The sequence below is a fragment of the Mastacembelus armatus genome, chromosome 17 (assembly GCF_900324485.2).
Source record: "Mastacembelus armatus chromosome 17, fMasArm1.2, whole genome shotgun sequence".
In the NCBI taxonomy this organism is placed as follows: domain Eukaryota; kingdom Metazoa; phylum Chordata; class Actinopteri; order Synbranchiformes; family Mastacembelidae; genus Mastacembelus; species Mastacembelus armatus.
In genome coordinates, this window is record NC_046649.1 from 7,386,889 (window position 1) to 7,413,805 (window position 26,917).

General features: G+C 40.5%; 2 protein-coding genes across 7 annotated transcripts; one reads left to right on the top strand and one right to left on the bottom strand.

Moving 5' to 3' along the window:
- Positions 1-551: 551 nt before the first annotated feature.
- Positions 552-15,817, top strand: LOC113134897 (CTD small phosphatase-like protein). Of its 4 annotated transcripts, XM_026314474.2 has the most exons (8): positions 555-1,204; positions 8,759-8,916; positions 9,156-9,188; positions 9,950-10,051; positions 10,903-10,959; positions 11,395-11,487; positions 12,063-12,248; positions 12,577-15,817. In XM_026314474.2, the coding sequence occupies exons 1-8, from the start codon at positions 1,129-1,131 to the stop codon at positions 12,700-12,702; spliced, it is 831 nt and encodes a 276-aa protein (XP_026170259.1). In that variant the 5' UTR covers positions 555-1,128; the 3' UTR covers positions 12,703-15,817. The 4 variants fall into 4 exon arrangements, with proteins under 4 accessions (XP_026170260.1, XP_026170259.1, XP_026170257.1 ...); XM_026314475.2 differs by lacking the exon at positions 9,156-9,188 and having other exon boundaries at positions 552-1,204; XM_026314472.2 differs by lacking the exon at positions 555-1,204 and having other exon boundaries at positions 8,536-8,916.
- A 159-nt stretch (positions 15,818-15,976) lies between these two features.
- On the bottom strand, positions 15,977-24,618 carry LOC113134895 (1-phosphatidylinositol 4,5-bisphosphate phosphodiesterase delta-1-like). Of its 3 annotated transcripts, none has more exons than XM_026314463.2 (15): positions 23,332-23,453; positions 22,910-23,068; positions 22,223-22,451; positions 21,869-21,998; positions 21,406-21,634; positions 20,930-21,131; positions 20,233-20,377; positions 19,983-20,135; positions 19,700-19,849; positions 19,455-19,614; positions 19,019-19,135; positions 18,709-18,887; positions 18,478-18,610; positions 17,876-18,025; positions 15,977-17,653 (listed from the first exon to the last, which is right to left on the bottom strand). In XM_026314463.2, the coding sequence occupies exons 1-15, from the start codon at positions 23,429-23,431 to the stop codon at positions 17,562-17,564; spliced, it is 2,328 nt and encodes a 775-aa protein (XP_026170248.1). In that variant the 5' UTR covers positions 23,432-23,453; the 3' UTR covers positions 15,977-17,561. The 3 variants fall into 3 exon arrangements, with proteins under 3 accessions (XP_026170248.1, XP_026170249.1, XP_026170250.1); XM_026314464.2 differs by lacking the exon at positions 23,332-23,453 and adding an exon at positions 24,356-24,618 and having other exon boundaries at positions 15,978-17,653; XM_026314465.2 differs by having other exon boundaries at positions 15,978-17,653; positions 23,351-23,441.
- Between the last annotated feature and the right edge of the window lie 2,299 nt (positions 24,619-26,917).

The following is a 26,917-nucleotide window of genomic DNA, read 5'->3' on the forward strand; positions in this document are numbered from 1 at the left end:
TGCATTTACCTGCGCTTTTTGTTTGTGTGCATGTTTAATATTTCCTCTAAACCACAGTGGGCAGGTCTACCCTACCTTTTCATAAAGTCGTTCAATAAAGCAAACCATGTGGCTGAAACCATGCACTCAAAAAGATGAAGCTGCGGCTGGTGGCACTACAGCATCGTAATCTATAGTGGCTTTGGTCGTTATCATAAGTGCATCAGACTATCCGCGAAGCATTTTCCTAATTTTGACTCTAGATGACGCTCTCGACTTAAATGTTCAAAGGGCACACACCGAGGGTTTTGGATTATCGTCTACTATTTGCTTGTGTTGTTAAACGGGCTGGTGTTTGCATGTTGACACTAAAGGCTTCTCCATACGCAGTTGCACAGATTTATTGTGTGAATGGATGTAAATAACGAAGAGCTGTAAGTCGCTGCGCGCTGTGCCAGTAATTATAGAGCGAGGGAAGCTATAGAGGAGGCCGTGTGTCGCCAGCTGCAGGGCTGGAGCTGTGTGGTGCGGTGAATTAGTGCTGCCTGCCTGAGAGTCCGTCACAGAAACAAGCCGCCCCCTCCCTCCCCGAGCGCCCCCGCTGCACATGCAACCCAAAACACATAAAGCCTCCATGTTGCACAGGGGGTGTAGGGCCAGTACACAGCTGCTGTCTGCTTAAAGGCGTTTGCTAACTTTAACGCTGGACAATTTGCGTTTGATGTATGTTGTGGATAAAACGATCCTCCGACGCGCTTCCTGGTGTTTTCATCGCTGTTCCTGACGTTTTGGACACACGGAGCCTCGTCGCTAACGCGCTAACCAAAGCTACCTGCTAACTTCGGCTTGTTAACGATTCAACCTCGGGTGTTTTTGTTGTTCTAGACACACATGCTATCAGCGGTGTCCACTAAATATTTGCTTGCAGCGATGATATTTTGCGGGGGGCCATAAATGACAGCCATCCACAGGCTTCCATCCACCACCGTGCCAGCAGGCTGGCTAGCTAACCCCGCTGCCCCGACGCTTGGCCTCGGACGGCTGTCTTTGTGGGCTAGCTAAGCTGCTAGCTAACAGTTAGCACACGGAGCAAGCGCGCTAGTACGAATAACATTGTGGGAAACAAAACAGGATTAACCATCCGTCTAAATGGACCACATGTCCATAATAACCCAAGTTTCCAACCCAAAGGAGGAGGAGATAATATCCTTTAACCAGGAAAAAGGTGAGCAAAAGCCAATTGACGGTGGGTAACTAATGCTAGCTTGCTAACTACTTTTCTCGACTGACGTTAGCGTTAGCTCCCGCTTGCTAGCTGCAGCAGCAGCAGTCAAACACACTGGTTGCCTGTTTGTGACAACGATAGTCACACAGGACACATAGATTATTATAAATTATGCACGAAAATTCACTTAGCTAAGAAACTCTGAGCTAGTAAGCAACAAGTTTATCCGAGTGAGTTAGCGAAGTATCGTGAAGACTGTTTGCTGCGCGTTTCGTATAAACAAGGCTGCAGCGTCTAGACTAGTGGGTTTATCCCATTAACGCTGGCTCAATTAACGATAACCAATCTGTTGTCACATAGTAGTTGTCAGTATTTGCTGAGTCCATCCATCGCTTCTTAAATACGTGCACGTAGGACCATTGGTGTTTTGGCTGATGAGGTGGACTTAAAGATTTGACAGGTGATTCACTTAATGGTTTGGTTTGCACAAAGTTTCTCAGGTTGAGGCCCGGGGAGATGTATCTCTCTCTGTGTTGTTGACTGCAAGAACATCAAGTGAATTAGACAGTATCGATACTTTCTGTGTCGTAGGACGTATACATATTACACTGCTGTGTATTTGCCTTTGTCTAGTTGTAAACACTGAAGGCGCCTTATCTCGCTGGGGTGCAGTGTGTATTTTTTTCTGTTTTGTGTAGTAGCCAGTGAAGTTCACTACCACTTTTAGTAAAATGTGTTTCCTATGTTGTACAATTGGACAGTAGCTGCAGTGGCTCCATATGTTTTCATCTTTGCTTGAACTTCATCAGTCATTGCTCTTTAACTTAATCCCTTACTCACACTTTTTCTCACAGAGGTATGAAGTGTAGTGGAGGTCAGATCTCTCCTTCTGGACCATACCAGCTAATGTGCACTCATTCCCGTTCCTTGGGTTTCTCTGACACTTTTCAAGTCACCTAGGCCCATGGGATGTGTATCAGTATCACATCTCAAATTTCACTTGTCAGTCCATTAGTAATATGAGAACTTAAGTCTTTCAAGCACAACAATGTAGTCTCCTCAAAGGCTACAAAAGTGTCCCTCAGCAGCTACTGTGCATTCTGTTTGACGTGAACATATGTGGGCGTCATGGGAGGTTATCATTTCAGGTATGTGGGAGTTAAGGTTAAGTTAAGGTGAATGTTGCTGTGTATTGAAGTAAAAAATATGCAGATTCTACTGCAGTCAGACACACACACACACTTTGATATTATGTTGCACTGAAAGTCTTGTGAAGATAGTTTGTCTGAAAGGTCTCACAAGGTGTTTTGCAAGGGCTTGTTTTCATTTTATAAATCATGAATTGGGCACTGTGTTATGGTGGTCATATGAAGACACTGGATATGAGTAGAAATGATTAGTCAAATGGTTAGTTGATAGGAAAATGTTCTTCTCGTTGTCACAGTTACATTGAATGAAATGTCTCCAGTAAAAACGCCAGCTAGTACATAAGCTGTAACTTCATAAAACCAGAATTATATATTTTTTCCGTTACTTCTTGTAAATTGAAAAATAACTATGGCCATTAGATATCCTGACTTATCCTTCAGAAGGCTTGGTGTTGGAGCCCATCCTATTGGACATGCAGTGAGAGGCAGGGTACACCTTTGAAAGGTTACTAGTCCATCACATGGATGACACAGATATGACTCATGTATAGCCAACATTGTTAATTCAGTTTTATTGGCAGCCTAATTGGTACTTTTTGTTTTAAGTGTGTAGTGAAAATATATATATATATATATATACATTGTCTATTGAGCTTTTCAAGTTTGTAGTGCTGGTCAAGAACACATTGTGGTTTTTATGATTTTAATTTGGTCCAAATATGACTAATAGTTTTATTCAGTAATAACAATTTAGCACATCTAATTTGGGGGTTATAGGCCTATTTGACGAGTCTTGTTAATTGAGTACCTTTTGCCAATTTTATTCTGGTATTATTTTGGTATGATCTAAAATTGTTTACAAACTGAAGAGCTTGAGTGGCACTACACACATTCACACAGTACAAATGTACAATTGTGTGTTGTACTGCTGTATGAAAATTGCATTAAATATTGGCCAGAGCAAGAGTTGTTTGTTGTACAGGAGCTGAGTAAGAAGGGGAACTAGAGCGGTGATGTTGTTGTTTGTTTCTTTCTTTCCTGCCTCTTCCATTTTCTATCTTTAGGAGTCCTACAGAATTATTCCTTTGAGGCTATGTCAAATATTGCCATCATTATAGGAATTCTATGTCCTTGTCCTTTCTTACACAGTTTAAAAACAACAAAGGCTGAGTGTGAGGGACATATTGACAAGCTGTGATATGACCAGGTATTTGATAACATCCAGCATTTTTTTTTTTTTACGTTTTTTTTTTTAACACATTTAATGGGTTCTTAGCTGTCTGCCCTGAGTTTATTAGACAATGAGTCATTTATCCACTTATCTGTTGCCAGAAACTTAACATGCAGCCTATCCCAGCATCCGTCTTAGGAGTGTAAAGTACTTCCATTGCTTGAACAGGCTCCAAAGGGTCTGGACAAAAATTGACCACCTTTGCTCTCACTGTTCATCTACTGCCGGTCTTACAACATGTGCTTGCCTTTCACACTAGTTCGGCTGCCAAGCAGCAGCCTAAATATAGACTTTCTGCCCTGTTGGCCAGGGCACCACCAACCTCGAGGCCAAGTATAACTACTTGCAAATATGACAATGATCATTTTCTTTATTCTCGTAGTTATACTATACTTTAGTTTGAAAAAAATGACTTTGAAAATAAGGTTTTTGACATTGTAGAAGAGGGATATCAACTGCTTAAAGTCAGCTCTTAACTGAGATTGTTGCTGTAGAACCTTAATGCCTCTGTGAGATGGATGCCTTTTACACGATCCCCTTACAGCTACGATAAATAAACACGACTTCACAGTCATGGAGTCCAAGACATTTCTTACGATTGATTTAGTTATGGTAGTATGTGTTGAACACTGCAGTTGTTTGATGACTGTCCCCATAATTTTAGCCAGACAGATTTTGTCAGTATTTTTTGACCTCATATATACACATTATTTATTTACTTTTTTTTTTTTCCTGATTTGTTATTGTCATATTACAGCAAGAATATCTTAGATTTGATAGGCAATCTGTTGTTTTCATTGACACACTAAATACATACAGGTTAAGTATGGTAAATTGGTTACTTCAAAGTTAGCCTGGCCACCCAGACTAACTCTTTTCCTATTCTATATGAACAATTACTCTGGAATCTCTTTATTTAAAAGAGATCGATTTCCTGGGCACGGGCCAACGTGCACAGAAAATCAGAGAAACGAACAATATGACGCAAGCAAAGTGACAGTGAGACCAGTGAATGGTGTGTGGTAGTTTAGAGACACTACCACAAGCTAGTTGTCGTTTTTGTTGTACAACATGAGAATACATGGTGTTATCACCAGTTCTGTGCATGTTTTTGAACAAAGTAAACAGCAAAAGATAGCTGTAGAAAGATTTGCAGACTTGGGACTGGCATTGAGTAACGGTACAAGCAAGTCAGTACTTATGTGCAAGGCTTGTTTAAATCTCATTGGACGACTACAGCGTAAAGCCTGCACCATTGCAGATAAATGGCTGTGATTGGCCCGGCTCTTTTGAGGCCAGAGGAATAGCCTCTGTATGGGGGTCCAGACCCACATGCTTTTGATAAGAAGGGAGTGGGTCTGACTGCCCAGGCTATTTCAAAGTGCCCATGTAGGTGTGAATGACTGTGTACATGGTTGTCTGTCAGAACTGTGTTATATAGAAAAGGAATAGATGGATTATGGGCCAGTAGCTAGTTTTCTATTAATCTCCCAATTTCAAATTAATAACTTGTATTAATTGGGGTTTCAAAACTTTTTGTTGTGTCTGTGGTTTATAATTCCATCAAAAGATCTGGGCAATGGGAACAATAACACATTCCAGTCTTTTGCTTTGGTTTTTGGTGGTGGTTCAAAATGTTTGTTCACAATTGGATTATACAGTACGTTAGGCCAATAAAGAGATCTGTTCATAGTGGAAGTTAAGAGCTTATCCCACTACAGAACTAAGGCTGTGTTTGACAACTGCTTGTTTTGTGGCCAGCCAGAGTGCATTCACAAACTCCACCAACTTGTGGACATATTGTATTTTGAAGTGATAAAAGTGAACACACTGAACTTAATTTTCTGTAGTTTAAAGGAGTAACTAAAGACACCAACTCCACAAGATAAATGTGTTTGCTACTGACATATAAACCTCTAGAATTTTTGAGAAATCTGTGGTGGTGTGTAAAATAATGCTCAGTCCATCACCCAGACCAAATAGAAAGCTTTAAGATTGCACTGCACAGTTTACAACAGCATGCTGGACTTAGTCCATGCTGTGCTGGACTAAGTCTCTGCCAAAGTTATATGATTTGTCAACAACTGCAGAGATGCAGAATCCCCCATGATTCTAGGACACAATATACAGTTGTCAGCTAGATAGAGAAATGACCAAGAGTTTGTCGACATTTTCTTGTTCAGGCTAAAACAAGAACAGTACAGGGCATATTTTAAGTGTCCAGTAAATGGTTAGTTGGTGTGGGTTTTTATTTATTTATTTATTTTATTGTTGGTGATGGAAACTTGGAATATGTTGCTTGTTGGAAAGATGTGATTAAAGAAACCGACTTGACTTACTGCTTTATTGCTTTAACTGAGTTTACCCTCTCATTAGTGAATTACTACCTTCCGTCCATCCCAGGTGAGCAATGTGTTTGAGGCCCAGTTCTGCTTTGTGCATGACTCAGTAGTCCTTGGAGTTTTCAGAGGGTCTTTGTGTATGAATCTATACAGTGGCCGGTTCTAGTGGTGAGTCACAGGAAGCTGACAGCTGCCTCACTGTCCCAGTTTTATAGTAACACAGAGCTGAGATGACAAGACCAAGTCGAGTTTAATAAAACAAAGTTGTGTGCTAAGTCGTGTGTCTTGGGCACTAAGGTTATTTTTAGATTTACACCCAGAATAATTTGGTTTATTTTTCTTTGATGTTGTTTCAGAGTTTCTGAAAGAAGGAGCTGTAATTTCATGTTCTGGAGAGCTCCAAACAAATCTAGATCTTAAATGGCTGTAGATATAGATATTATATGGTTCCTTTATACTCTGTAAACATTGGGAATTCCTCATGCACTCTATTTGACTCCTGTTCCCTGAACAGAAATTAACAAATGAACAGAAAAACCTGCAGTTTAATTTAAAATTTTGTTTCTTTTGTATTGGTATACTTCAAAAAAGTATCTCCAGGAGTCAGTTGGACGTGCAACAATTAAAATTAGTATTCCAAATTTTATTTTATTTTTTAAAAAAAAATTTTATCACAAGGGGAGTGTTTTGTTTCATGTTCTTTTTTTTTTTTTCCCCTCAATGTTTACTTCTTGATCCTCAAGAACAGAATACATCCACTGTGCTGTGAGCACTCGGCCTGGCTGTAGTGGCTGAAGCTGTGACTGTGGACATGGTATGCATGTATTTGGGGTTACACCCATCATAAATTAATGTGCCACAGCCAGAATTATAACAGCCACAGCACAGCCATGGCCACAGCTATAGTCACAGTCACTGTGACAGAATCATCCCAAGGCTACAGCCATAATCGGTCTCAAGCTCATCAGCAGCATGTTTTAGCCTAATAACACGTTAATTATCTCTGCCAGGTGTCTCTAGCTACATGATACAGACCCATTGCTGAGCAGCCACAGCTGAGGGTGATCTCAATTGTGCTCTGGCACAACCAGTGGGTCTTTGATGCGTAACAAATACTATATCATAGTACAGGTCAGCTTATCCATGTCGATCAGAGAGAAGGCAAATTTGCTTTGAGCTAACCTAGCATCAAAATCATTCATTAAAAATGTCAATGTGACCCTTATGAGCCTCTGTAAAATTTTCACTGCACAATCAATATGTAGTAGTTATCTTGAATATTGTAATAAAATCACAACATAATATAACTTTTAACATAAAAATAATCTGAGTACTTCAGCTATGACGCTTCAGTTTATTTATTTCTATTTTACTTTGACTAATGTGGAAGGAGAGTCGCGAACAAGAATTTCATCACACATTGTAACTGTTTATACTATGGGTATGACAATAAAATCTCTTGATCTTCAGTTTTCAGTTGCATTATCTCTGTTTGATTGAGCAATCCCATAAGTTTGAATTTCTTAAAATAGCCTTTGGATGTTTTTAAAGTTTCATTGTTGGTCGATGCATGCTGTTTTTAGCTTGTTTTCGGGTCCTGGGTGAAGTGTAAATACCGAGTACAGTGTGTCCTCACTCAAAAGTCAGTAATTGATGTGACTTGAAGTTCGTGGTAGAGGGGACGGAGAGGTCAGGGAGTGCAGGAAGTATTTCACGTAGCACTGGCATGCCGTTACTGTCATTGTATGTATGACTATTTTTAGCTTCAGAAGGAAGTACTGAAGTAACAAATAGAAACTCCTCATTACACCCTTGTATGACATGATTAAGGCTGCTTTTTTGCCAGTAGTTGCTATGAGAGGTAAGAATGTTTTCTTGGAGAAACAGCTGAAAAAGCAGGATTATTGTAAAGATAATCCTGGTATTTGTAGCCATTGTCTAAAGCTTGTTGTCCTAACTGATAAGAGTGTACTAGTTCTAGGTTATCTACTAACTGACTTTAGGCACCGTGTTTGCTATGACAAATTTCTGGAGGGTATTTGATTTAAGGTCAGGAGTACAAAGTGGCACAATATCAAGATGCCAAAAGACATGGCATAATGCTGCTTGCTCTTCCCTGGTTTTCGGTTGCAAAAGCATTCAGGTTGTCTGAGCAGGGCAGGCTAATGGGCGGAGAGGAATGTAGCCTTGTATAGGCTCTGCAGGGTCTGAGGGCCTCCCACCTCCCCCTCCCTTCATTTCTTGTGCATGTCCAGGCTGCTTCAGTCACTCACCTGCCAGATGCGGTGTGGGAGGGAAACATAGGCAAGTTTTTAAAATGGAGTCCTGTAGGCCAATCAGGTGATGGGAGCTATGGCAAATAGGAGGGAGGGAGGGAGTGTGCAGCTTCCAACTTGTCACTATTAATAAAAGCTCAGTGTCTGATTTAGGCCCTGCTCCGTAGTCCTGGAATGAGAGGCAATCTCCAATCAGAGCCGCGCATGCTCTGAACTGTCATTATGTGTGACTGATGAAGTCACCCAGCGAGCGTAGTTATTTTCTGATAGGTGGTTCTGCCAGACCTGGTCAGCAAAACCACTAAAGGCATTTAATCGCACTGTCAAGGTCTCACCTTCTGTTATGATTCAGTGTATCTCACATCACTGTGGTAGCAGAATTGTAGTGAACACAGAACAGTTTGTTCCCAGTTATTCAAGCAGCATCTCCAGCTCCGCATGCAAATTACAATGGAAATGCTTCCCAGCTTCAGCCGACCACGTTTTTATGAGAACGTTGAATTGCATATTGACTTGTTCACTCATTGCTCTCCCGCCTCTTCCTGTTATTTTGACAGCATCCCAGTCAAACAGCAGCCTAAAGAAACAGAGGAGCCGGAGCATCTTCAGTACATTCTTCTGCTGTTTCCGCAACTACAATGTGGAGCCGCCAGCCACCAACACCAACACCAGCTCCCTGCCTCCACCTGTTGAGGAGAATGGATCACCTCCTAAGGTGAGATATTGCACTACTACAGGCAAATTTTCTTAGTTTAGTCTTGTAAACTGTAAAAGTCCAAGAATATTATTTTCTGCATGTGTTTCTGAAGTGTTTTCTGTTGTAAAGTGTCTATGTGAATAGCGCTTTCCTTTTTTTTTTCTTCATCTCTGTGGACTTTTTTATGGCTCCTTTTTTGTTCTTCTTCCTACCCTCACCCTGTGTTTGTATGTATGTGTCTCTCTCTTGTGTTGTAGTGTGACCAGGTCGAGGTCATCCCTGTTCCTAGTGTATGTATTGCCATTTTTTCTTTTCCTTTGCATGCGGGCTGAGTGGGCTGGTACTGGTGCATCCTGTCTGTGTGGGCTCCAGCGCTCCATAGAGAGCTTTAGCTCTGCTACCCTGCTGCAGTTCATTTTCAGCCCATCATAGTAATGGCTGTATGGAAGGTGTTTATGCACCTATGGATTTAAATGGTGCCTCAGTGCTTGATCTGCATGAGTGACACTTGTTGATTTATATGCTTTCAAGAAGTACTTCAAAAAAGCATTAGATTTTCAACTAAGGAGTGAAATGTATTGTCAGAAATTAGATTCGATCTGGTTAGTGTTCTGACCAGCATAGTAGTCAAATGTTGATCATATGAAGCTCAGCTCATCAGATCCATTAAATGTGAATGGATACAGCACTCTTCCTGCACTTATTGGCATAGTTAGCTCAACTTCATCCTCTCATGTTCTCACTTACATTTGCCATTTTCAAACGAAGGGGATTTAAGGTTGTTACTCTGTAGATAGCTGTAGCAGGACAATTCCTGGCGCTGAAGAGTTCCATTTTGATGGTGCATTAAACACATCATTTGAGAGGTGGCTTTATCACAGTGACGTTGTTCTACACAGAGATGCTCTTCCTAACATCGTGTTGGATTTTTTGCTCTGCCTTACACATTAATTTATTGAAAGTGGATGTCTACTATAAATCTTCTTATATCTCTCTTAAACATAATGACTTCTCAGTATATTTGACATTATTTGCTTTGTCCTCTCCACAGCCGCCAGCCAAATACCTTCTACCAGAGATGAAAATCTCTGACTATGGCAAAAAGTGTGTGGTGATTGACTTAGATGAAACTCTTGTCCACAGCTCATTCAAGGTAAGAAGAAGCTATTGCTCAGATCTTTTTATTCTAGATCTCCTACAGGGTGTGTTTGCTTTTAAAATGTCTATTGTCACTTTATTCAAAATCATATGTCGACCTTTACTGACCTGGAATCATAAGTGTGTTTTCTTTTGGCATTTACCTATATTTTGTAAAGCATAGTGTATCTCACTGGGAGTAACACATGTTGTTATGTGTTGTGTTCTTTGTCCTTATATCCAAAGCTCAGTCAATAACATGCAGGAAGCTGTGCTGAATCTGTTTGACCACTGTGTAAGCAAAGCCAGAATAGGAGCAGGTGGTGGAAAATTGTAGTAAAAACAAGAACAATATTACAGTCTTGATTGTGCATTTGAAATAAAAACAGGGTGGTAATAGGGAAGACAGCTAGCTGGCTGCTGTGGTCAGCCATCTGCAGTTAATACAATCTCCTCTTTACCTTAACATTCATTGATGTTGTGTGCAAAAACCTTGTCTGAAGTGCAGCAGTGATAAGCAATGTTTTTACTACAGTCCAGAATATGCTGTGTAGACCTCATTCTGCTCCATTTCCTGTTTATCTTACCCCCTACCCCCTTTTTTTTTTTTAGCCTTTCTACCTCCTTTTGTCTGTTTCTTCTGTGAGGGCAACCACCTCACTGTCTGTGGTGTTAGATTGTTAGGGTGAAGGAGAGTGACAAGGGATTTATCTAGGCAATAAGGACTGATTATTTTCTTCTTCCTGACAGATTTGACAATCTGTGAATTGCAGTTTTGGTGTTGCTAGTAGGCCCTCTGCTGGTCAGTTGTGGTACCACACACACATTGAACGCCATTAATATGCTTTTTTTTTTTTCTTTCCTCAGCCCATCAGCAATGCTGATTTTATTGTTCCAGTGGAGATCGATGGTACTGTTCACCAGGTATTGTACACACAAGAGAAAAATATTTTAATGAAGTTTACTGGTTTTGTTAAGGGCAAGAGTGCTACTTTGTTCCTGTGTGATGATCCTAAAGAGAATGGCTGTAATCCAGTTCAAGTAATCCAGGATAGGCTGTGTGTATCCTGGTTGGCCTATTCATGATTACTTGCACTGGGTGGCAGCTGCTTGGCTGGAACAGGGACAAAAAAATGGATGACATCGAAACTGTGGTCTTTATGCTTAGGATTTATGATAACGAAATGTGTGTAGCAGTCATTTTCCTTTTCCTCAAAAGCTGTTCTTGTATGTAACATCGTATAATCTAAATACTGCTCTAAATTAAATTTATATATTCACTTATACATGCAGTGTTTGTTTGATACTGTTATGCCCTGCTTATTGTTTTTCTCAAACCTGGCCCAAAATCTCTTGCAGGTGTATGTGCTGAAACGACCCCATGTAGATGAGTTTCTTCAAAAGATGGGAGAGCTATTTGAATGTGTGCTCTTTACTGCTAGTCTTGCCAAGGTGTGTTTAAACTCATCCATGTGTTTTTACTCTGTGTGTTTGTAAAAAGAACTGTGAACACCATTTTCTGTTTCTGTTCTTTGTCATCTGTTCCTGTTGTCTGAATTTTCACACCCCTTCTGCTTTGCTGTGCCCTTCTGTGTCATTTGCATCTTAATCAATAATGCATGGGTAAGTTTAATGTCCAAGACTGAAATGACCATGTTTTGGGCCTGATGTCTCTGTAGTATCACATGTTCCTCATGCTGAGTTAGGCAGCTAAGCTAGGTGTAAGTGGTGTCTGTGGTGCCATAGACTAGTATATCCTGAGCTATCTTTCCTGTCAGGTAAACACATCTGAGAAGGATAATCTGCTCTGCTTCCTTTTGGAATAAGGCTGTAGCATTTAGTATTTGCAAAGTTGTTCTGTTATCCTCGTAGCTGAGACATGTGACCACAGGGAGGTTCTTCAGAATGTCCAGTATTAAAGTTGCTTTATTTTACGCACTGTTGTAATAGGCAACAAAATTCAAGAAATGTCAGATTTCTGTTTTTAATAGCAGTGTAAAATGTTTTTGTCTGTTTGGTCTGGGCAGTATGCAGACCCTGTGGCAGACCTGCTGGACCAGTGGGGTGTTTTTCGGGCACGGCTCTTTAGAGAGTCTTGCGTTTTTCACAGAGGGAACTACGTCAAAGACCTCAGCCGGCTAGGACGAGAGCTCAGCAACGTCATCATTGTTGACAATTCACCTGCCTCTTACATTTTCCACCCAGAAAATGCTGTGAGTTCCTCCTGTTATACCAGAGATTTTATATGTAACCCAGGATTGTTAGTCTGTCATGGTTTTACCTTAATATCATCTATTTTCTTAAAATTATCTTGAAGAATGTAATAGTTGACAGTGCTGGGGGAAAAAAAGTAAAATTAGTTAAATTACCGGTAATGTACACACTGACAATAAGGAAACATGACACTGGTATTAACATGTTTTTAAATTGATTGTAGAAACTTTGTTTGCAGTTCTGTTGTGATGTTGATGGTAATTTTAGTGACAGTCTTAGTTGGTTCTAAACGAAAACTAACTACAGGTGGTTTCCGTGTCTGCTCAGGTCCCAGTCCAGTCCTGGTTTGACGACATGAATGACACGGAGCTCCTCGACCTGCTGCCTTTCTTTGAGGGGCTCAGCAAAGAAGAAGAGGTTTATGGAGTTCTGCAGAATCTGAGGAGCAGGTAGCAGGACAGTCCACAGTACCTCCTGTGCCCCCTAGCTTCCTTTTATCAGTCTCTGCCTCTCTCTACTGCAACATGTCTCAGACTTCGGGAGGTCCTTCCACACGCGCCCCTCTTGTCTCTGCCCCAAGGGGACGCCTTGGAGTCTCACTGTGGAACCCTTCATGTAACTCTCTCTGCTCTCATCTCCTGGTGACTGGCTGCCTTCTGAGTGCCATCAGAAAAAAAAAACAAAAAAAACAAACACTTCATATCCCAGGAGCACTGTGTCTCACAAAAACCACACCAGAAAGTGTACAGTGTCCTAAGCTGATAATACTGGGGACAAAATGCTAAGAGGAATGAACTCTGGTCTTTGTTTTCAAATCAACAAAGTTGTACTATTGGTCAAGTGCTTATTTTCAAACCAAAAACGTCTTTTTGTCTGAATCTTCTTTTGTGGTACCACACAAAAGTCTGAACAGATTTTGTCCTCGTATTGTTGCTATGCAGGCAGTTTCTGGTAGTAGAAAGGACTGTGATTCTCTTTTTGTACTGAATGAAGTGCCTTGTGTGAATGTTGTTTATATGGGGAGATATTTTGTACATGGCATATTTCCAGAGTACTTCAGTCTTTTCACACACAATATGCTTTAAAGTGGACACAGAAGAATCTTTCTATAAAAGTTTGACTTCAGTTTGTTTTTGTTTTTGTTTGTTGTTTTGAGCATCGTATGCTGGGTAAATGTCTCCATAGTATTCCTTTTCCCCAGTTTGCTTGTGCCATTATATAGATGTGACTTTGTTTCTTACTGCTTTTTTTTGTAGTGGTAGTTAATTTGTTTTAGGCAAAAGAGTACATTTGCAATTGTGAACTTTATGTCCCACCTGCAAGTACAGTAGTTTATTGCATCTGTTAGTTTTGTCTGAAAACTCAGATAACTGTGCCATCTATTTTTCTGTCTCTCTCGCATAACTCTTGCTTATCTCATTTTATTAATTGCCAAATATTGAATTTATTTTTTAACAGACTTCATATCTTTAACAGGGGTTCAACTATAAATGTTAAACCATTAGTAGTAAGTATAGCATTATAGGTTTTATTCTTTTGACAAATATGTCAAATTCAGTTGTAAATTCATTTGTATAGTTTTAATATTATGAGGGCTTTGTCATAACACACCTGTCAATTTTAACCCATATTTCTTTTTTTTTCCTTTTGAAATTTTTTTTTTTTTTTGGAGGGGGGGCACACTTGAGCAACTCCACCCTTACGGGATGATTTTTGTCCAGAATTGTACACAGTTGCAAAAGTATCCCTTTTGTTCTTTCACATGGTCTGGGGTCTCACAGTAAATGGGTTGAGTGCCACGTTTTTATTTTTATTTTTCATAAGTTTAGTGTATTTAGGGAATATAGGTTAGTGTCGGATCGAGTCTGGACAGTGTTGAAATCACACCGTTCTCTCCTGATCGACATACGGTGATGGCATGGCCTCATCTAGCCCTGGTGTAAAACCAGTGGAGACGTGTGGTGTTTACCTTCTCAGACTCTTTTTAACTGCTGTTCACCTCAGTGCCTACGTTTGAGAGGAGCGACGCAAACCGAATGCTGCAACATTAGCAACCATGGCAATAACCTTTTCTTAGGGGAGTTTCCATCCAAGTGTTTGGTTTGGATGTTCGGAGCACTTGACAGGGCTAGGCAGGATAGGTTTGGTGACACTACGACTGGTCTGGTTATCACAGTTACTTTGTGTCTGAACAAACCTTCAGACATTCATGTGTTATTAATTGATTTGCAATCTGGATATATGCATTTAACTTAGCAATTAGTCATGTTAGAATAACATTTAAAATATTGAAATGTCAAGTTTTTTTTTTTTTTCTGTTTTTTGTTTGCCCCCCCCCCCCAAATGAATGTTGCCTGGTCTGTTTCAGCAACAGTGGCCAAACAAGGATGAAGAACATTGCCATAGTTAACAGCTTTTGTTGTGGAAGGAAGTGAAAAACGGCACCTTCCAAACCTACAGATGGGTGCTCAGTCCTGGCCCATCCAGATAGCCCTCTAAATGTTAGGGGTCCGCTCTAAATCAGACACTACTGGGGCATTGCAAAAGGACTGTGAAGAACCTCATCATGGCACTGGAGCCTTACTGCCTGTGGGGGCACAAAGCAATGTTTCTTAATTCCAAGGTAACACGTTTTAGCATTGTCGCGTTAGCATTTTCTTATGGAGTGGGTAAACGTCTTGGCCATATGTGTAGACCATGTATGGCCATATGAATTAACATTGTGAAGCAATGAAGCATGAAAACTCTGTGGTGCCATCTAGGGATTATATGCCCCACCAAACCTCATTTGCTTTATTGCTTAGTTTATGGGTCATGATGTAAAATTAAAGAGACCTACACTACTTCATGATTTCCATCATTTTTTTGTTTTCATTTCCAGTTGAAAGGCTGCTGCTCCTTTAGGCATTTTCTTACTTTTTCATGAGCATTTGCATTGGTGGCGAGTTCAGCTCATGATGATGGTTTCAGTGCAATGTCCTTTTCTAGGATGCGTTTGGTCGACTCTTCTCAACCTCTCAATCAATATCTTTCTGAAAACGTTGTTTGTATCATTGTGATATTTTTCTACCTACCTTTTGTCAGTATTTGATTTGAAAAGTTGCATATTGCCCATTGTATCCTGCGTTTTGTTCCTCTCCCTTTCAAAACTGTAATTTCCCTCTCTCTTGCTGTTGGTAAGAATTCTCAGTCAGGTCTCGTCTTACCTATCAGGGGACGTGTGTGTGTGTGTGTGTGTGTGTGTGTGTGTGTGTGCGTGTGTGTGCGCGCTCTCGCACTCTCGCACAGGCATCTTGTTTGTGCTTCCTTACAGTTTTTTGTTGTGTATCACTGCACTCATAACGACACCTTCATTTTGTATTGATTTAACACCAAAGTTCTTCAACACATAAGTTAAAGTCACCGTTTCTTTTTGTTTTTTTAAACCAGGTTCTGCACTGTTTGTTTTTTGTTGTTGTTTTTTTAAAACACTTCTCATTGGTTGGCTTATTTTGAGTGTTGGCGGTGTGTTTTCATCCTGAGCATCATTTTTTTTTCTCTTTCCATAATAAAACGCTTCTTTGAAAAATAATTGTCATAGTTTCTTTTTTTTTTCTAATGCATGAGGCCAAAGATAATCACTGTAGACTGGTGTCATTGAGTTTTCTACTGTCTCTCTGTACCTGATATGGTCAATTATCTCAGTTGACTGACAAAAGTCATGAATTTTATTCTGTGCATTTATTTTACAATTGATACATTTATTTCAATATTCATTTCCTTAGAATATGTCACAATAAAGCACATTTTTATGGAGAAATGTTGCTTGTCTTCTGTGACCAGACTGATATATTTTTATTTTGCCTATAGCAGATGGTAGTGAAGTTCAATCTTATACAGTAAATAAACTTATACAATTCATTGGCAAACAAAACGTCTTGACCTTTTTTACACACAGTAAATACAGGACAACAGCGGACTTCATCTGAAGATGTGTTATTCACTGTTGCTGCTAAATGCTCCAAATATGTTCGCTGCTATTTGCCCATTGGTGTTGAGCTGGTAGTGTAGTGAGTTTTGCTGAAAATAGCTTCCTCTTCCAGCTGAAATCAGGCTACAACAACTGAACTAAAAATAAAGTCGCTGATCATAATTTCAAAACAAATGAAACATACTAAAGAGCACCATACAGATTAGGAGAACTGCAAAGTTAGTTATTTGAGAAGCAACCATGTGGGCCATTGTTAATAAAAAGTATTGACTGCAGCTGCTTTAAGTAAATGAGCCATGGAGTAACCTTACAATACCCTAATGCTTTCATGTTGTGTAACAGTTACCCAAGCTAACCCATGCATTTTCTATTTATATGAATTTATCTGACCTCCTTTTCACTGATACTGTGTACTGAGGGCGTGTCCATCCAAAGTTCACTGTGTGATGATTTTACTCTGTGGAAGGACTCACGTGACTCGGCCCCAAACAGGTTTCCCTCTTCTGTTGTTTCTATACAATAAAGCGGTTTAAAAAGGTACTTTGTCTTCCTTCTCTTTGATGTGTAGACTACTGAGCTGTAAGCTTTGTAACACCATGGTCATATAACTATAAAACAGGTTACTATGCAGTTATATATCTGGATGAGTTTCGTGGGGATTATTAATTAGATTAGTCTCAAAAGTCTTAATATGGATCCAGATGCAAAGTGGTGAAGATTAAAAAAAAACTGACACGGGCTCATGTTTAAAATGTTTATCTTCATCTCGATTAACAAAAAGATTATGAAGGATGTTACATGAAAAATAATCATAGTGGAAGAAAAAGCACCTGATTTTCATGTTTGCCTACCTTTCTCTAGAATAGATCAAATGGCCATTTGAATAAAAACTAAACAATTAACTGAATGACCTGAAACGATGTCTTAAAGAATACAAAGCTACAGCAAACTGAACAAGGTGTGACGTGACTCATACGGACCAATTTAAACAGTTAGTATAGTTCTCTCCTTAATATTAGTATAGTAGTCCCTGCAATGTGATTCTTCTGGAGTAATCTAAAGTCTTGCTATGTATGTACAGTATTTTCATACATATGGTACCAACATCCTAATACCACTAATTTCTAGCTGCAGATGGAGATATTTATTGTAAACTGACTTATCAGACTTTTACAGTAGTCGCTCAAACTACTAGAATTAAGCCAATAAATTAATCATGAAGTAAAACTAAATCAAAAAAAAAAAAAAAAAGAATATAACATCACATTAAAAACCAACATGGTGTGGCATGGCTGTGTAATGGAGATCCAAATGTCATGCAGTGAAGCATACCAGTAAAATCCTACTCTGCATCGAGGACCATGATGTGCACAAAGAGCCCGGCTGAAGGGAGGAGGTCTCCATTCTTACTGAACAGAGGCACATGTCTGTATCCTGTGTGGGAGAACAAAGTGGTTGCAGTCAGTGATCAGAAAAAGGAGAATATGAAGAGCTCTTTGTGGCCTGAATTGAGTTCTCTGTGCTCGATCAGAGAGGGGGTAGTTCCCTCTCTGTTCTTTTATGAAGTGTGAAAACAAAGAACTATCAGTGGTGTTACATCAGCCACTTACAGTGAGGAACAAAGGACTTGAAAAATATTGCAGTTGTTAAACGTACCCATTTTTAAACTGTTGAATGGAAGCGTGTACTGTCCGACAAACTCGTTTTCAGACACAGAATCGTAGTCTTCAACAACGAAACGCACCAGAGCCAGGTCTGGCACATACACATCAAACTGGTGGTTTTCATTCCAGGCAGGGTTAAAACCTACAGCAGAGAAGAAGGTTTATAAAATACTGTATATCAGGAACTTGATGTATCACATTAAATGACAACAGGTATAATTTTAAACTGATAAAATTTACATTTTTGACCATCAATTTACACCCAATAACCATAATGCCAAAATGAAAACATTTATTTATATATTGAAAATTGAAAAGTGAACTCTCATTCAGACCCTGTACTGGGTAGGAGCCTGTCTGCTGCAGCTACAGCTTTGAGTCTCCTCAGGTTAGTCTCTACAGGCTTTGCACACCTGGATTTGGGCACTTTATCACTTTCTGTTTAAACAGGTGTAATTCTGGTGATAAAGTAAATAAGTTGCATTGTTTCAGTTCAGCTGATAATGAAATGAGGACAGTGCAAAGTAATAATGAAAGCACAGAGGTTCAAACACCTGCTCACTGTGCACCTGCTTTGTAAAAACAAAACTGTACCGTTGTTTTCAACAGGATTGGTCTCTTTCTCAGTAGCGTCAGCAGGCACTCCGTAGACCTCCACTCTAACCAGTGGGTCCAGTATGGAGGATTTCCTGTTGTTCACTTTGGGCAGCTGCTGGGCTGATATAATCTGACCACAGGTTGAGACACGTCACACCAGGAACAAAGCTTCTTTCACATTACGAACGTTTACTGAAAAACAGAACATCTCAATAGTGAAATCCTCACCATCACATGGAGCATCTTGTGCCTCAGCCAGTCTCCTCGGGTCAGAGTGATTGGGTCAAATTCTGTGGCTGTGTCCCTCATGTAGGCTGGTTTCAGGATGTAGCCACTCTTCCCATTAACCATGAATCTGGCCTGGTTCACATCCATTTCTGTGCCGGCTGTCTGGAAGTTTAGAGCCACTGGAGCAACAGCAGTGATATGTAAAAAAAACATGTTCTTATTCTTTTATTTGTTAAACATCAAGGTTTGCTGACTGCTATAGTATCAGACAAGGCTTTTACAAATGAGGTGATGTGTCAGTGTCATGCACCTATTTGGCAGCCAGCATTCCACAGGGGCACTGGGTTGTAGTTGGATGAGTTGGTCCTGGAGCCTGCTGGGTAGATGCGGCTCAGCTTGTCCACGTTATGACAGATGAAGTCATTAGCTGCAGAAAACGTGAGCAAAAGCAGTTAATCTACAAAAACTAAACTATATTTCTAGTTATCTGCAGGACCATATCAAATGAAGTGTGGTTTGTGTCTAAGTTACACGCTAAACAATTACACAGATTGGTTAGTAGATGGAAATACTTTGTGTTGTAGCAAAGGAGGAAATGAATTAATGTTTAATTTATGCTTTTATGGCACCAGACCAGCTTCACTTCAGTAATCATATGGTGTTTTTAAGAGATAAGAGGTTTTAAGAAGCACCAATAAAAACTAACTTCTAAGGTAAAACATAACAACTCAAGAATTCTTCCTCACCTGACTCCTCTGCCAACTTCATGGCCTTTCCCTCCTTAAAGGATGCCATCTCGTAGAAGCTATGGGTCTGTCTGGAGTCCTCAAAGCTCTGGAAGTGGACGCTCTTACAGTAGATCACCATGTCCGACAGCGCTTGTGCTAGTTCTACTTTTTTTTTCTTCTACAAATTACAGACGATTTAAAGGTAAGCAAAAATTGCATATCTGCTAGTGTATTCATTTTTTGCCCCTCAGTACCCTCACCACCTTTTTCACTTCCTTCTTATGCTCATTTTCACTATTTGACTCTTCCTCCTCCGTCACTTCGGCGTCATCAGATCCTGCTGCCTCAGAAGCAAAGCTCGCCTCTAGTTTGTTTAACCTCTTCCCTTTGACCAGGAACCTCCCCTTTAGCTCCTGGAGGTATATGGGCACACACACACACACACACACACACACACACACACACACAAAGCTCTGTGAGTAACTGGTATTATCATGACCATGTTTAATCACTGTTTTGATTGTTGATAAGGATCCTGATTCTAACCTTAGGAGAGGGGAAGTGCTTGGGCATGCCCTCCCCCAGGGGAGAGGTGATGAGCGCGCTGCCCAGGATGGAGCTCATGTGGTGGGCCATGACCTCCTGCTGCTTTATGCTGCAGTGGTTCTCCAAGGAGAGGATCACTGGGTAATCGGACGTCTGGAGACACCCATGCAGACGACACACACAACTGAGAGCAAGAAAACTTACAGAAAGTGTAAAATGGATATTTTATGATCATGGATACCAAACGCACCTTAAAGGCATACTCCTTGATGGCTTTGATAGTGTCTTTGAAAAGGATCTTAGAGGTGAGTGTGTAGCCATGGTAGATCACTGGCTCGTTGTCTGGTCCATCCCAGCAGTCCAGTTCTACACAGCGGGAGCCCTTCAGCAGAGCCCTGAGTGAGTCACAACTTGTATTAGTGGTTTAACCATTGGAAAAAGGCTCCGAGCAGCAGCCTGAGGCTTGTCATTGATAAACACTGGGCTGTTTGGGTGATGGATGATAAAAATAACTAAAAACGTGTTTATATAATGCACATTGTGATAAGTTCGCATTAGTGTATCTGAATACAGTACATAAAATAAACAGCATGAGATGAAATTAGATCAAATACAGATCAAATGAAACTATATATATATATATATATATATAGTTATACCACATACTCTATAATGTTGTTATATTCAAATCATTGAAACACAATGAAATAGAATCCCTTCATAAACTAAACAGCATAAGAGTAAACTCAAATTGCCTCAGCAGAGGTGCTTTGCTCAAAATAGAGACATACTGCAGCCTTCAGCCTCCTCCCACTGGGATACAGAGATAATCAAATACTAAGAGTTGGATAAATATCTGCATGCTGCAGTGACTTTTTATCACAATATTACAGCTGAATCCAAGACCTGGAAGGACAAGCTCCTGAAAGTTGGACGAAAGCTGTCACCTGATATAAGCCTCTGTGCTGCTGGGTCCTTTGAGCTGATCCTCCATGAGGTAGGTGTTGTGTGAGGAGGAGATGAAGTAGTGGTTGAGGGGCTGGCTCATGTCCTGATACACCTCCTGGTGGTCTGGATTGAGGATCAAGGCATCTGGATTTTGCAGGTACATGAGGAAGCCGTCTTTGGACAGGAGCTTCTTCTCCTTGGCTGAATGCAAACAGAGACAAGGCAGCCGATGTGACAGTGGTGCATCACAGCAATGAGACCTCGCTGAACATGTACTGTTGTTGTGATACAAGATTTCAGGCCTTAGAGGTATATTTTTTTCACTTTGGACTGAGCTAAGCTGCATGTTTCCCCATGTTTCCTCTATTTATACTAAGCTGACTGACTCCTACACCCATAATCCATATGAGTGGTACTGCTGCTCCCACTTAAGTTTTGACAAAAAAAAAAAGTTATTTTCAGATAAGGAACTGACCATGTTCATCTGGCTCATACTTCTCGATGATCTTGTGTGCATCAGCCAGCGTGGCCTTCTCTCTCTGTTCGTTCATCAGGAAGTCCACCAGGTTGTTAGGGCTCATGAATCCTGCAGATTTAGCATATTCTCCATAGATCACGCTGATTTCCTCCCGGTAAGTCAACAGGTCATAGAAATGTTTAATCTCTTCTCCATCCAGGTATCCAGATTTTGATTTGTCACATTTCTGTAGGGTGTAGTACAAAGGTTAGTTTATGCTTTATGTTTACCCTACTAAAGATGGGTTATTAAAGTGAGTATTTGCAGAGAATTTTATTTAACAACACATTTGGCCACATTATTTGGTGTTTACATCATTGTGATTTATGACAACACTGACCTGCAGCAATGTTTTATAGCTTCTACACTAAATAATGAGCTTATCATAACTGGGAACCATTAAAAGCCATGAGTGCATCACCTTGAGGAGCATTTCTGCGTGGTTGTCATCTACTTCAATGTTGATCAGACGGAAGAAGTCCTTAATCTCTTCCAGATTCATTTTATTGTCTTTGTTCTTGTCAGCTTTCTTCAGGCAGCTGAAGATCCAACTGAAACATTAGTAATGTAAGGAGCTGACATTAAGATATTTTTATTTTCTCCTACCACAGACAGGACCAGTGTGGATTAAATCGGTGGTTCCCAAACACCACAAATCAGTTTCATTCAAATTTTTAACAAACAATACTGTAGATAGGAAGAGTGAACCCTCTGATCACAGCGCTGACTTCAGTGAATTGCTATGAGTCTATTTCCACTATCATGACAAGGATACTGCTCTGTTTTCTGCTGGCAATTGAGTTTGTTTATGTTGGAAATAATTTTCTCCAAGCTCTTGACCCATTGCTTGGCCTCCCCCTCAGAGCTTGCGATGAGGTCCAGATTCTTGCAGCTGTCCTTGAAAACAATGGAGAAGCAGCAGCTCTCCACCTGCTCCTCCGTGTACTTCTTCAAGCCCTCTGACTGACGACCCTTTCGCACCATGGAGATGTCACTGAGCGAAACTGAAGGCAGAAGAAGAATGTTACTTTGCATTGAGGTATTTTATTTAATAAAGGAATTCCCTGTGTGTTTAGTTGTGTCAAAGCAAGCATCCTGAGGCATCGCGGAGCAGCCTGCTCGGTAAACAAAAGTGTCATGTTACAAATTTCGAGGAAATGAATTTCAGTGTTTTCAAACAGCTGCCTTTTTCCGAAGTCACAAGCTTACAGCAAATATCAGATTGTGATTCAATGTGAACAGGTTATGGAAATATTCCAAGTGGAAAATAAACCACTCCTTAACACAATGTGCTATATGCTTAATTCGGATATCAAAGATGGTTTAGTCGTGTCGAACACAAGCATGATAGATGTTGTTAGGCCCTGACTGTATGTGTAAGCAGCAGGTAAAGAGGAGGGTGGATATATATGTATATATATATATATATATATATAGGTTAGGATTCTGGGATAGAACTCACAGGTTTGGTTTGACTTCAGGGTTTTCTTTGATTCCTGCCACATAGTCTTGCAGTCCTCCTGGAGTCTAAAGTATCGGGGCTTCTTCCAGGATGCAGAACGGACCTTGAGGAGCTCTCCCCCTTGCAGGAGGAACTGGAGGTCTGAATCATTCTCAATACCTGAGAAAGCGAGGAGTAGAGCGTGAAATGGTTGAAGGTAGGAGGTAAAAGCTTGAACTGGATCTTAAATACTGTTGTTTTCCCTCTTTCTTAACCCGCATCATCTTTAATCTGAAAACAGTATGAAAAGAATGAGGCCAGGAGCCAGCAGGCACCCACGTCAGCCTTTTGAGTACACAAAACAAGCTCAGATCTATACAAAACATGTAATCTGATCCTTTATAAACCTGCCACAAGATATCATTGGAATTACTGAAGCCTACCTAGGAGCTGTAAGTTCACCTGGATCACCTTCTGTGTTTGGGCATAGCTGAGTAATTCCTCAGATCTGCTGCAGTTAGGCTGTCTCTGCAGGCATTTCATTGTGCCCTCGGGTGCTGAAACACTACCAGACTGTGTTCACAAGGCGTTGGGAGAGCGGACCGTACAGTGTGTGGAAGGGGCGTGAACCAGCCCAACACAAAGTTCACTTTTCATCCCTGTCAGGACTCGCTTTGGGCACAGACTGCACATTATGCCTCACTTACTGCGACCTTCAGTCTGGCTATCACTGACATATTAAAGTCATTTCACATCATGTTTTTTGACTGATACTGTTGAAGACAAACAGACAGCTGAGATAATAAGACTTTTCATGATAGTTGGCTTTAGCTGCTGTCGTCAGCTAATAATCCGGGTGACTATTTAATAAGTCCATAAAACAGGTGGAAGAAATAAAATAGCGTTAATATTTAAACACTACATTTAATTTTCCTCTGTGATGTTTAACGCTAATAACCTGCATCTAACCAGCTTACGGGCTCCATCTAGTGGTGACGCCGCGGAACTGCATCCGCTGTGATTTAAACCAACCAGAACAAACTTAATAAACCATTTATAAACACTGAGAGACAGCTCATTAAACCCGCTGGTTGCCAACAACAGCTCATTATAACAGTGTCCACAGCGGGCGTTTCGTTTGCTGGTTTACTAAAGCAGAGCGCTGGTTGGGCAACAGCTGTTTCTGTTCGCAGCAAGGTGAAACTCAGATGGAGGAGCCGCACCTTTCTCAGAGTAAAACGACGCCGAAGGACGTCTCACTGATGGCTTTACATATATTAACACACTTAGTCCTGTGCACTAAATATAAATACACTAACTACAAAAGAGAAATAACTCAGACATGTTGTTTTGAGGTATTGTCGGTGCTGGAAAATTCTTGTACAACGTAACTCAACAAATTAAAAAATGCGCTTTAATTTATCACAATTATTAAAATCTTAACAGGAACCCCAAACTTCACCTTACCCGTTTTTTTCTTCTCGAGCCCATTAATTTCCATCCTCTGTGAAGTTTTTCTGTTTTCCTACGCAGTCAGATTATGTTTTTCCTCTTTTGACGTGATGCGCCTTTTCATTTAAAGCTTCTTCTTTTCCATAAGCGCAGCTGGTGAACAGGTCCTGGGCTTCACATCGAGGACAAACACACGAGGCGATCGACACAAGTGGAACAGCGCGACTGTGAGAGGAGTCTGCTGTCCTGCAGGCTCCAACACCGGTTTGACGAGCCTGCAGAGCGAGCAACACCTCTGATGTCACAACAGGGTCGGTAACAACTTAACACGAGCTTTTGCCATCAGGTGCGGGACTATTAACACACCGTAGGACTTTGTATCCAGCATTCACAGCATATCGCATTATTATTTCAGATCAGAAGCCAAAGTGAAACATGTTTGTTCACTCCATGTCTTTCATAATCCTGTTGTCTGTACACAGCAGCTCGGGGCAGTGGTTCCCTGAGCGCCATAAAGCCAGTCCAGGTATTCTCCCTCTTTTACCTTCCATGATGTTTTAGTGTTGTGATCAGTATAAGCCCACTGCTCTAGTGGAAACTGTATATATGGATAAGCAGGCAGGAAACATTCACCTGAGGAGCAGTCGTAAGCCTCAAGGTACTGTGATCAGGTTTTAGAAGTACAGTAGTTATGCAGTGTGGAAATTTCCATTTTGTAGTGAACTTCTGCTAAAGCCTCTGGCAATTGTATTTTCATGCGGACACCTGTTCCTTATTTGAACAAAAGGCAAACATGATCAAGAGGACTGAATAGCAGAGTTGGCTTGCTGCCTGACAGTCGACAGTGAGCTTGAACATATAATTTACACTGAACGGGGGAGATGATGTTTTTTTTATTCTTCTTTTTTTGCCTTCCTTTTCATGTGCAGCTGAGCTTTGGCAGGATAACGGCACTGTAATCACTGGAGAGTTGGGGCGCTTGTGGCTCTCAGCACTTCCCTTTCAGGCCTGGCTTACCCTCAGCACACTGTCAGCATCGGGATGAGTGAGCTTTAATGAGGCACCATGAGGAGAGCTTCCGGGCAAGGCCTGACCACTTCCAAAATCCACAATGATCAGGGAAACACATGTGAACGGTGTTTAGATTTGCATCAGCGCTCTGGATGTATGTTTGAACACATCTGTTCTCTTCCTAAACAGACAATTGTCTCTGCAGATGTGTATTGTATTAACTTTAACTAATCCCAGAGAAAGAGAGAAGGATCAGCTTTACATTTGTGCAATGGCAACAACAAAGGTATTAAACCTTCCTGCATTTTTGTATACTTTTATCTTAAAATATGGTCAGATCTTAATTTCCACAATTGTGAACAAGCATGAACTATTTTAACATACTCAATATTGTTTTAGTCCATACGTCATGCTTAGATCATTGAAAAATATTCGCAGTGCAGGGTGGAAAAGGAAGCCTAAGGACAACAAAACCAAATTGGAGTCACGAGTCACCAAACATGGAGTCCAGCCAATAAAGCAAGACTGACAGTATGGGTTAGAGGCACATTCAGCTATAAATACACAACCCAACGGTTTGAGATTACTATTCACAAGAAGCATCAGCTGATGTTAATCATGCCCTGAAAAAAACAGGAAAGGACTAACACTTGTGAATTGTTGATTGGCATAAGGCTTGAAAGCATTACAGAGTAAGTTTTCCTCATTGCACAGTTCAACACTCTATAATGACTAGTATTTCTAGAAAGGGGCATCCAGCTACAAAGACTCCAAAAGCACAGTGCAGAATTCTCAGTGAGGTAAACAAAAGTAGTTTAAGTGAATTATTGGAGCTGGCTTAAGTCTGCTATTTACAAATCATGGTGATGGACTGGTGACCTGTCCAGGGTGTACCCCTGCCTTTCACCCAAAGAGAGCTGGGATAGGCTCCAGCTGATCCCTGTGATCCTAAATAGAAATAAGTGGCTATAGATGATGATGCATAAGGTCCATGGTTGAACACAAAGGAGGAAGCTGTTGGTCTGCAAAAAATCAAATTTTTGGTTCACCTCAAGTTTTCTGAAAAGCATCTTGACACTGCTACACACTGCTCATGAAATGTTTTGTGGACAGAGAGGAATATGTGTGGTATAAAAATGTCCTGCATTCAGACATGAGAAGGGTTCATGATTTGGGGCTGTTTTGCTGCTTCTTGGCCTGGACAGTTTGCCACTGAGGAAACAATGAAGTTTATCAAAGTATCAGGGTGTATTGGCAACGGCCAAAACAAAGTGCATTTCCAACACAATGGTTCAAATTCCTCCTGAGCATTGAGCAGGTAAGGCTGCCAAAAGAGGTTTGACTAGTTGCTAAGGGTTCCCATGTTTTATTGCCACTGTATTTATGTATTTTTAAAGTGAAAACAAAACACACACACACACAAACACACACACAGAGTTAACCCAAAAGTTTTTTTTTACAACAAAGGATTATCTATATTAAAGGTATAATATGCAAAGAAGTCAAGAAGTCATGGAACCAACTAATCTCTGGTTTAATTCATTAATTAATTAATGAAGTCAACAA